We start from the raw sequence: 12,362 nt of genomic DNA, 5'->3' as shown, positions 1-12,362 counted from the left end.
AAAGCCTGAGGAAAATCCAATCAGGATTATTTTGAAACCTCTCTGTTCCTATGCAAGCCTATCCTCCATTTAAAGAGATATCAACCATACCTTTTTCTATGGCTTCCCTAAGGTGTCAACAGTCTTTAGACATAGTTTCAGGCTTTTATTTTGAAAAATGAGCGTGAAGGATCACATTGCGTAAGTGGATAGGTGGGGGCTCTCAGAGGGAGTTTTTGCGCAACTGAGTAAAGCCGCCATTGTTCCTCCCGCTGTTATTGAAAAACCTACACACTTGGTTGATATATTATCAAATTTCTATTTTAAAAACAACATGAGGATTGATTATAAAAAACGTTTGACATGTTTCTGTGGATATTATTTGGAATATACGTCTGCGTTGTCGTGACCGCTCTTTCCTGTGGATTTCTGAACATAACGCGACAAACAAACGTTGGTATTTTGTGTATAAAAATAATCTTTATGGAACAAAAGGAACATTTGTTGTGTAACTGGGAGTCTCGTGAGTGAAAACATCCGAAGATCATCAAAGGTAAACGATTAATTTGATTGCTTTTCTGATTTTTGTGACTAAGCTTCCTGATGCTAAGTGTACATGATGTTATGCTATGCTATCGATAAATTTACACAAACGCTTGGATTGCTTTAACTGTAAAGCACAATTTCGAAATCTGAGACGACAGGTGGATTAACAAAAGGCTTAGCTGTGTTTTGCAATATTGCACATGTGATTTCATGAATATGAATATTTTTTTGTAATATTATTTGACTGTTGCGCTATGCTATTCAGCGGTTGCTGACGAAAATGATCCCGCTAACGGGATGGGTAGTGCCAAGAAGTTAACTATACTTCTATTGTGGATTGAACAAAGTGTCTACATATACCTGAACAAAGTGTCTACATATACCTATCTGCCTGACGAGATCTCCTTCTTCAGACAGGACTTGAAAGAAGTGAACTTCTTCTTGTCATCCACTCTAAACGCCTGAGAGAGGGAGAGAGAGAGAGAGGAGAGAGAGAGAGAGAGAGAGAGAGAGAGAGAGAGAGAGAGAGAGAGAGAGAGAGAGAGAGAGAGAGAAGAGTAAAGAGAAATGTCAAATACAATGGTCATTATCCGCCACTAGTGGAGCAAAAAGAAGAGAAGCAGAATTTAGAGAGAGAGAGAGAGAGAGAGAGAGAGAGAGAGAGAGAGAGAGAGAGAGAGAGAGAGAGAAATAGAGAATAATGTAAACAGAAAATGTCAAATACAATGGTCATTATCCGCCACTAGGTGGAGGCAAATCTTCACAAGAATTGGAAGCAGAATTTAGAAGTGGAATTGAGACAGTGAAATCACCTGACCATCAAAATGTCAGACAAGCGACTCATTTGACCATTAACCATTAACCATGAGCCAATGACCATGAACAAATGATCATGAATAAATGAACAAGAACCAATGAACATGAACCAATGTAAAACAAATAATGAATCTGAAAACGGTTTGTTCTCATGTATTTGCGACATTGACATAAGATAGTGACTGTGTCTAAACTATAAACGTTATATAGTGACTGTTCCCTCAACTACTAACAATAAATAGTGACTGACTCTAAACTATCAACATTAGATAGTGACTGTGTCTAAACTATCAACATTAGATAGTGACTGTGTCTAAACTATCAACATTAGATAGTGACTGTGTCTAAACTATCAACATTAGTCTAAACTATCAACATTAGATATCTAAACTATCAACATTAGATGACTGTGTCTAAACTATCAACATTAGATAGTGACTGTGTCTAAACTATCAACATTAGATAGTGACTGTGTCTAAACTATCAACATTAGATAGTGACTGTGTCTAAACTATCAACATTAGATAGTGACTGTGTCTAAACTATCAACATTAGATAGTAGTCTAAACTATCAACATTAGATAGTGACTAAACTATCAACATTAGATAGTGACTGTGTCTAAACTATCAACATTAGATAGTGACTGTGTCTAAACTATCAACATTAGATAGTTGTGTCTAAACTATCAATAGTGACTAGATAGTGACTGTTCTAAACTATCAACATTAGATAAACTATCAACATTAGATAGTGACTGTGTCTAAACTATCAACATTAGATAGTGACTGTGTCTAAACTATCAACATTAGATAGTGACTGTGTCTAAACTATCAACATTAGATAGTGACTGTGTCTAAACTATCAACATTAGATAGTGACTGTATCTAAACTATCAACATTAGATAGTGACTGTGTCTAAACTATCAACATTAGATAGTGACTGTGTCTAAACTATCAACATTAGATAGTGACTGTGTCTAAACTATCAACATTAGATAGTGACTGTGTCTAAACTATCAACATTAGATAGTGACTGTGTCTAAACTATCAACATTAGATAGTGACTGTGTCTAAACTATCAACATTAGATAGTGACTGTGTCTAAACTATCAACATTAGTGATAGTGACTGTGTCTAAACTATCAACATTAGATAGTGACTGTGTCTAAACTATCAACATTAGATAGTGACTGTGTCTAAACTATCAACATTAGATAGTGACTGTGTCTAAACTATCAACATTAGATAGTGAGTGACTGTATCTAAACTATCAACATTACATAGTGACTGTTCCCTAAACTATCAACATTAGATAGTGACTGTGTCTAAACTATCAACATTAGATAGTGACTGTGTCTAAACTATCAACATTAGATAGTGACTGTGTCTAAACTATCAACATTAGATAGTGACTGTTCCCTAAACTATCAACATTAGATAGTGACTGTGTCTAAACTATCAACATTAGATAGTGACTGTGTCTAAACTATCATTAGAAACTATCAACATTAGATAGTGACTGTGTCTAAACTATCAACATTAGATAGTGACTGTGTCTAAACTATCAACATTAGATAGTGACTGTTCCCTAAACTATCAACATTAGATAGTGACTGTGTCTAAACTATCAACATTAGATAGTGACTGTGTCTAAACTATCAACATTAGATAGTGACTGTGTCTAAACTATCAACATTAGATAGTGACTGTGTCTAAACTATCAACATTAGATAGTGACTGTGTCTAAACTATCAACATTAGATAGTGACTGTTCCCTAAACTATCAACATTAGATAGTGACTGTTCCCTAAACTATCAACATTAGATAGTGACTGTGTCTAAACTATCAACATTAGATAGTGACTGTTCCCTAAACTATCAACATTAGATAGTGACTGTGTCTAAACTATCAACATTAGATAGTGACTGTTCCCTAAACTATCAACATTAGATAGTGACTGTGTCTAAACTATCAACATTAGATAGTGACTGTTCCCTAAACTATCAACATTAGATAGTGACTGTGTCTAAACTATCAACATTAGATAGACTGTTCCCTAAACTATCAACTGATAGTCCTAAACTAAACTATCTAAAATATTAGATAGTGACTGTTCCCTAAACTATCAACATTAGATAGTGACTGTTCCCTAAACTATCAACATTAGATAGTGACTGTGTCTAAACTATCAACATTAGATAGTGACTGTTCCCTAAACTATCAACATTAGATAGTGACTGTGTCTAAACTATCAACATTAGATAGTGACTGTTCAACCCTAAACTATCAACATTAGATAGTGACTGTGTCTAAACTATCAACATTAGATAGTGACTGTTCCCTAAACTATCAACATTAGATAGTGACTGTGTCTAAACTATCAACATTAGATAGTGACTGTTCCCTAAACTATCAACATTTAGATAGTGACTGTTCTAAACTATCAACATTAGATAGTGACTGTTGTCTAAACTATCAACATTAGATAGTGACTGTGTCTAAACTATCAACATTAGATAGTGACTGTGTCTAAACTATCAACATTAGATAGATGACTGTGTCTAAACTATCAACATTAGATAGTGACTGTGTCTAAACTATCAACATTAGATAGTGACTGTGTCTAAACTATCAACATTAGATAGTGACTGTGTCTAAACTATCAACATTAGATAGTGACTGTTCTAAACTATCAACATTAGATAGTGACTGTGTCTAAACTATCAACATTAGATAGTGACTGTGTCTAAACTATCAACATTAGATAGTGACTGTGTCTAAACTATCAACATTAGATAGTGACTGTGTCTAAACTATCAGACTAAATTAGATAGATAGTGACTGTGTCTAAACTATCAACATTAGATAGTGACTGTGTCTAAACTATCAACATTAGATAGTGACTGTGTCTAAACTATCAACATTAGATAGTGATCAACATTGATAGTGTCTAAACCCTAAACTATCAACATTAGATAGTGACTGTGTCTAAACTATCAACATTAGATAGTGACTGTGTCTAAACTATCAACATTAGATAGTGACTGTGTCTAAACTATCAACATTAGATAGTGACTGTTCTAAACTATCAACATTAGATAGTGACTGTGTCTAAACTATCAACATTAGATAGTGACTGTGTCTAAACTATCAACATTAGATAGTGACTGTGTCTAAACTATCAACATTAGATAGTGACTGTTCTAAACTATCAACATTAGATAGTGACTGTGTCTAAACTATCAACATTAGATAGTGACTGTGTCTAAACTATCAACTAAACTATCAACATTAGATAGTGACTGTGTCTAAACTATCAACATTAGATAGTGACTGTGTCTAAACTATCAACATTAGATAGTGACTGTGTCTAAACTATCAACATTAGATAGTGACTGTTCCTCTAAACTATCAACATTAGATAGTGACTGTTCCCTAAACTATCAACATTAGATAGTGACTGTGTCTAAACTATCAACATTAGATAGTGACTGTTCAACATTAAACTATCAACATTAGATAGTGACTGTGTCTAAACTATCAACATTAGATAGTGACTGTGTCTAAACTATCAACATTAGATAGTGACTGTGTCTAAACTATCAACATTAGATAGTGACTGTTCCCTAAACTATCAATATTAGATAGTGACTGTTCCCTAAACTATCAACATTAGATAGTGACTGTTCCCTAAACTATCAACATTAGATAGTGACTGTGTCTAAACTATCAACATTAGATAGTGACTGTTCCCTAAACTATCAACATTAGATAGTGACTGTGTCTAAACTATCAACATTAGATAGTGACTGTTCCCTAAACTATCAACATTCGATAGTGACTGTGTCTAAACTATCAACATTAGATAGTGACTGTTCCCTAAACTATCAACATTAGATAGTGACTGTGTCTAAACTATCAACATTAGATAGTGACTGTTCCCTAAACTATCAACATTTGATAGTCTGTTCCCTAAACTATCAACATTCGATAGTGACTGTTCCCTAAACTATCAACATTAGATAGTGACTGTGTCTAAACTATCAACATTAGATAGTGACTGTTCTAAACTATCAACATTAGATAGTGACTGTGTCTAAACTATCAACATTAGATAGTGACTGTATCTAAACTATCAACATTAGATAGTGACTGTGTCTAAACTATCAACATTAGATAGTGACTGTGTCTAAACTATCAACATTAGATAGTGACTGTGTCTAAACTATCAACATTAGATAGTGACTGTGTCTAAACTATCAACATTAGATAGTGACTGTTCCCTAAACTATCAACATTAGATAGTGATAGTGACTGTGTCTAAACTATCAACATTAGATAGTGACTGTCTAAACTATCAACATTAGATAGTGACTGTGTCTAAACTATCAACATTAGATAGTGACTGACTGTGTCTAAACTATCAACATTAGATAGTGACTGTGTCTAAACTATCAACATTAGATAGTGACTGTGTCTAAACTATCAACATTAGATAGTGACTGTTCCCTAAACTATCAACATTAGATAGTGACTGTGTCTAAACTATCAACATTAGATAGTGACTGTGTCTAAACTATCAACATTAGATAGTGACTGTGTCTAAACTATCAACATTAGATAGTGACTGTGTCTAAACTATCAACATTAGATAGTGACTGTGTCTAAACTATCAACATTAGATAGTGACTGTGTCTAAACTATCAACATTAGATAGTGACTGTGTCTAAACTATCAACATTAGATAGTGACTGTGTCTAAACTATCAACATTAGATAGTGACTGTGTCTAAACTATCAACATTAGATAGTGACTGTTCCCTAAACTATCAACATTAGATAGTGACTGTGTCTAAACTATCAACATTAGATAGTGACTGTGTCTAAACTATCAACATTAGATAGTGACTGTTCCCTAAACTAAACTATCAACATTAGATAGTGACTGTGTCTAAACTATCAACATTAGATAGTGACTGTGTCTAAACTATCAACATTAGATAGTGACTGTTCCTAAACTATCAACATTAGATAGTGACTGTGTCTAAACTATCAACATTAGATAGTGACTGTGTCTAAACTATCAACATTAGATAGTGACTGTGTCTAAACTATCAACATTAGATAGTGACTGTGTCTAAACTATCAACATTAGATAGTGACTGTGTCTAAACTATCAACATTAGATAGTGACTGTGTCTAAACTATCAACATTAGATAGTGACTGTGTCTAAACTATCAACATTAGATAGTGACTGTGTCTAAACTATCAACATTAGATAGTGACTGTGTCTAAACTATCAACATTAGATAGTGACTGTTTAAACTATCCTAAACTATCAACATTAGATAGTGACTGTGTCTAAACTATCAACTAAATTAGATAGTGACTGTGTCTAAACTATCAACATTAGATAGTGACTGTGTCTAAACTATCAACATTAGATAGTGACTGTTCCCTAAACTATCAACATTAGATAGTGACTGTGTCTAAACTATCAACATTAGATAGTGACTGTGTCTAAACTATCAACATTAGATAGTGACTGTGTCTAAACTATCAACATTAGATAGTGACTGTGTCTAAACTATCAACATTAGATAGTAACTGTGTCTAAACTATCAACATTAGATAGTGACTGTGTCTAAACTATCAACATTAGATAGTGACTGTGTCTAAACTATCAACATTAGATAGTGACTGTGTCTAAACTATCAACATTAGATAGTGACTGTGTCTAAACTATCAACATTAGATAGTGACTGTTAGATAGTGACCTAAACTATCAACATTAGATAGTGACTGTGTCTAAACTATCAACATTAGATAGTGACTGTGTCTAAACTATCAACATTAGATAGTGACTGTGTCTAAACTATCAACATTAGATAGTGACTGTGTCTAAACTATCAACATTAGATAGTGACTGTGTCTAAACTATCAACATTAGATAGTGACTGTGTCTAAACTATCAACATTAGATAGTGACTGTGTCTAAACTATCAACATTAGATAGTGACTGTTCCCTAAACTATCAACATTAGATAGTGACTGTGTCTAAACTATCAACATTAGATAGTGACTGTTCCCTAAACTATCAACATTAGATAGTGACTGTGTCTAAACTATCAACATTAGATAGTTCTAAACTATCAACATTAGATAGTGACTGTGTCTAAACTATCAACATTAGATAGTGTGACATTAGATAGTGACTGTGTCTAAACTATCAACATTAGATAGTGACTGTGTCTAAACTATCAACATTAGATAGTGACTGTTCCCTAAACTATCAACATTAGATAGTGACTGTGTCTAAACTATCAACATTAGATAGTGACTGTTCCCTAAACTATCAACATTAGATAGTGACTGTGTCTAAACTATCAACATTAGATAGTGACTGTTCCCTAAACTATCAACATTAGATAGTGACTGTGTCTAAACTATCAACATTAGATAGTGACTGTTCCCTAAACTATCAACATTAGATAGTGACTGTTCCCTAAACTATCAACATTAGATAGTGACATTAGATAGTGACTTCCCTAAACTATCAACATTAGATAGTGACTGTTCCCTAAACTATATTAGATAGTGACTGTCTAAACTATCAACATTAGATAGTGACTGTTCCCTAAACTATCAACATTAGATAGTGACTGTGTCTAAACTATCAACATTAGATAGTGACTGTTCCCTAAACTATCAACATTAGATAGTGACTGTTCCTAAACTATCAACATTAGATAGTGACTGTTCCCTAAACTATCAACATTAGATAGTGACTGTTCTAAACTATCAACATTAGATAGTGACTGTTCCCTAAACTATCAACATTAGATAGTGACTGTTCCCTAAACTATCAACATTAGATTGACTGTGTCTAAACTATGACTGATTCCCTAAACTATCAACATTAGATAGTGACTGTGTCTAAACTATCAACATTAGATAGTGACTGTTCTAAACTATCAACATTAGATAGTGACTGTGTCTAAACTATCAACATTAGATAGTGACTGTTGACTGTGTCTAAACTATCAACATTAGATAGTGACTGTGTCTAAACTATCAACATTAGATAGTGACTGTGTCTAAACTATCAACATTAGATAGTGACTGTGTCTAAACTATCAACATTAGATAGTGACTGTGTCTAAACTATCAACATTAGATAGTGACTGTGTCTAAACTATCAACATTAGATAGTGACTGTGTCTAAACTATCAACATTAGATAGTGACTGTTCCCTAAACTATCAACATTAGATAGTGACTGTGTCTAAACTATCAACATTAGATAGTGACTGTGTCTAAACTATCAACATTAGATAGTGACTGTGTCTAAACTATCAACATTAGATAGTGACTGTGTCTAAACTATCAACATTAGATAGTGACTGTATCTAAACTATCAACATTAGATAGTGACTGTGTCTAAACTATCAACTAAATTAGATAGTGACTGTGTCTAAACTATCAACATTAGATAGTGACTGTTCCCTAAACTATCATCAACATTAGATAGTGACTGTGTCTAAACTATCAACATTAGATAGTGACTGTGTCTAAACTATCAACATTAGATAGTGACTGTGTCTAAACTATCAACATTAGATAGTGACTGTGTCTAAACTATCAACATTAGATAGTGACTGTGTCTAAACTATCAACATTAGATAGTGACTGTGTCTAAACTATCAACATTAGATAGTGACTGTTCTAAACTATCAACATTAGATAGTGACTGTGTCCTAAACTATCAACATTAGATAGTGACTGTGTCTAAACTATCAACATTAGATAGTGACTGTGTCTAAACTATCAACATTAGATAGTGACTGTGTCTAAACTATCAACATTAGATAGTGACTGTGACTGTCTAAACTATCAACATTAGATAGTGACTGTTCTAAACTATCAACATTAGATAGTGACTGTTCTAAACTATCAACATTAGATAGTGACTGTGTCTAAACTATCAACATTAGATAGTGACTGTTCCCTAAACTATCAACATTAGATAGTGACTGTGTCTAAACTATCAACATTAGATAGTGACTGTGTCTAAACTATCAACATTAGATAGTGACTGTGTCTAAACTATCAACATTAGATAGTGACTGTTCCCTAAACTATCAACATTAGATAGTGACTGTGTTCATTAGATAGTGACCTAAACTATCAACATTAGATAGTGACTGTGTTCAACTAAACTATCAACATTAGATAGTGACTGTGTCTAAACTATCAACATTAGATAGTGACTGTGTCTAAACTATCAACATTAGATAGTGACTGTGTCTAAACTATCAACATTAGATAGTGACTGTTCCCTAAACTATCAACATTAGATAGTGACTGTGTCTAAACTATCAACATTAGATAGTGACTGTTCCCTAAACTATCAACATTAGATAGTGACTGTGTCTAAACTATCAACATTAGATAGTGACTGTTCCCTAAACTATCAACATTAGATAGTGACTGTTCCCTAAACTATCAACATTAGATAGTGACTGTTCCCTAAACTATCAACATTAGATAGTGACTGTGTCTAAACTATCAACATTAGATAGTGACTGTTCCCTAAACTATCAACATTAGATAGTGACTGTGTCTAAACTATCAACATTAGATAGTGACTGTGTTAAACTATCAACTAAACTATCAACATTAGATAGTGACTGTTCCCTAAACTATCAACATTAGATAGTGACTGTGTCTAAACTATCAACATTAGATAGTGACTGTGTCTAAACTATCAACATTAGATAGTGACTGTGTCTAAACTATCAACATTAGATAGTGACTGTTCCCTAAACTATCAACATTAGATAGTGACTGTGTCTAAACTATCAACATTAGATAGTGACTGTGTCTAAACTATCAACATTAGATAGTGACTGTGTCTAAACTATCAACATTAGATAGTCTAAACTATCAACATTAGATAGTGACTGTGTCTAAACTATCAACATTAGATAGTGACTGTGTCTAAACTATCAACATTAGATAGTGACTGTGTCTAAACTATCAACATTAGATAGTGACTGTTCCCTAAACTATCAACATTAGATAGTGACTGTGTCTAAACTATCAACATTAGATAGTGACTGTGTCTAAACTATCAACATTAGATAGTGACTGTGTCTAAACTATCAACATTAGATAGTGACTGTGTCTAAACTATCAACATTAGATAGTGACTGTGTCTAAACTATCAACATTAGATAGTGACTGTGTCTAAACTATCAACATTAGATAGTGACTGTGTCTAAACTATCAACATTAGATAGTGACTGTGTCTAAACTATCAACATTAGATAGTGACTGTGTCTAAACTATCAACATTAGATAGTGACTGTGTCTAAACTATCAACATTAGATAGTGACTGTGTCTAAACTATCAACATTAGATAGTGACTGTTCCCTAAACTATCAACATTAGATAGTGACTGTGTCTAAACTATCAACATTAGATAGTGACTGTGTCTAAACTATCAACATTAGATAGTGACTGTGTCTAAACTATCAACATTAGATAGTGACTGTTGTCTAAACTATCAACATTAGATAGTGACTGTTCTAAACTATCAACATTAGATAGTGACTGTGTCTAAACTATCAACATTAGATAGTGACTGTGTCTAAACTATCAACATTAGATAGTGACTGTGTCTAAACTATCAACATTAGATAGTGACTGTGTCTAAACTATCAACATTAGATAGTGACTGTGTCTAAACTATCAACATTAGATAGTGACTGTGTCTAAACTATCAACATTAGATAGTGACTGTGTCTAAACTATCAACATTAGATAGTGACTGTGTCTAAACTATCAACATTAGATAGTGACTGTGTCTAAACTATCAACATTAGATAGTGACTGTGTCTAAACTATCAACATTAGATAGTGACTGTGTCTAAACTATCAACATTAGATAGTGACTGTGTCTAAACTATCAACATTAGATAGTGACTGTGTCTAAACTATCAACATTAGATAGTGACTGTGTCTAAACTATCAACATTAGATAGTGAGTCTAAACTATCAACATTAGATAGTGACTGTGTCTAAACTATCAACATTAGATAGTGACTGTGTCTAAACTATCAACATTAGATAGTGACTGTTCCCTAAACTATCAACATTAGATAGTGACTGTGTCTAAACTATCAACATTAGATAGTGACTGTTCCCTAAACTATCAACATTAGATAGTGACTGTTCCCTAAACTATCAACATTAGATAGTGACTGTGTCTAAACTATCAACATTAGATAGTGACTGTTAAACTATCCTAAACTATCAACATTAGATAGTGACTGTGTCTAAACTATCAACATTAGATAGTGACTGTTCCCTAAACTATCAACATTAGATAGTGACTGTGTCTAAACTATCAACATTAGATAGTGACTGTGTCTAAACTATCAACATTAGATAGTGACTGTGTCTAAACTATCAACATTAGATAGTGACTGTTCCCTAAACTATCAACATTAGATAGTAACTGTGTCTAAACTATCAACATTAGATAGTGACTGTTCTAAACTATCAACATTAGATAGTGACTGTTCCTAAACTATCAACATTAGATAGTGACTGTTCCCTAAACTATCAACATTAGATAGTGACTGTGTCTAAACTATCAACATTAGATAGTGACTGTTCCCTAAACTATCAACATTAGATAGTGACTGTGTCTAAACTATCAACATTAGATAGTGACTGTTCCCTAAACTATCAACATTAGATAGTGACTGTGTCTAAACTATCAACATTAGATAGTGACTGTTCCCTAAACTATCAACATTAGATAGTGACTGTGTCTAAACTATCAACATTAGATAGTGACTGTTCCCTAAACTATCAACATTAGATAGTGACTGTGTCCTAAACTATCAACATTAGATAGTGACTGTTCCCTAAACTATCAACATTAGATAGTGACTGTGTCTAAACTATCAACATTAGATAGTGACTGTGTCTAAACTATCAACATTAGAT

At 33.1% G+C, this 12,362-nt stretch overlaps 1 protein-coding gene across 3 annotated transcripts in view; it reads right to left on the bottom strand.

The window, feature by feature from the left end:
- micu3b (mitochondrial calcium uptake family, member 3b) overlaps nt 1-12,362 on the bottom strand; it is an 80,317-nt gene that overhangs the window by 9,399 nt on the left and 58,556 nt on the right. For all 3 annotated transcript variants that reach the window (XM_046324625.1, XM_046324626.1, XM_046324627.1), the window contains one exon: nt 909-986. In XM_046324625.1, the coding sequence (XP_046180581.1) occupies nt 909-986 (78 nt within the window). The remainder of the gene's footprint in view (nt 1-908; nt 987-12,362) is intronic.

Source organism: Oncorhynchus gorbuscha, linkage group LG23 (assembly GCF_021184085.1).
Source record: "Oncorhynchus gorbuscha isolate QuinsamMale2020 ecotype Even-year linkage group LG23, OgorEven_v1.0, whole genome shotgun sequence".
Classification (NCBI taxonomy): domain Eukaryota; kingdom Metazoa; phylum Chordata; class Actinopteri; order Salmoniformes; family Salmonidae; genus Oncorhynchus; species Oncorhynchus gorbuscha.
Note: the sequence above shows the minus strand (reverse complement) of the source record. Positions and strands in the feature narration are given on the sequence as shown.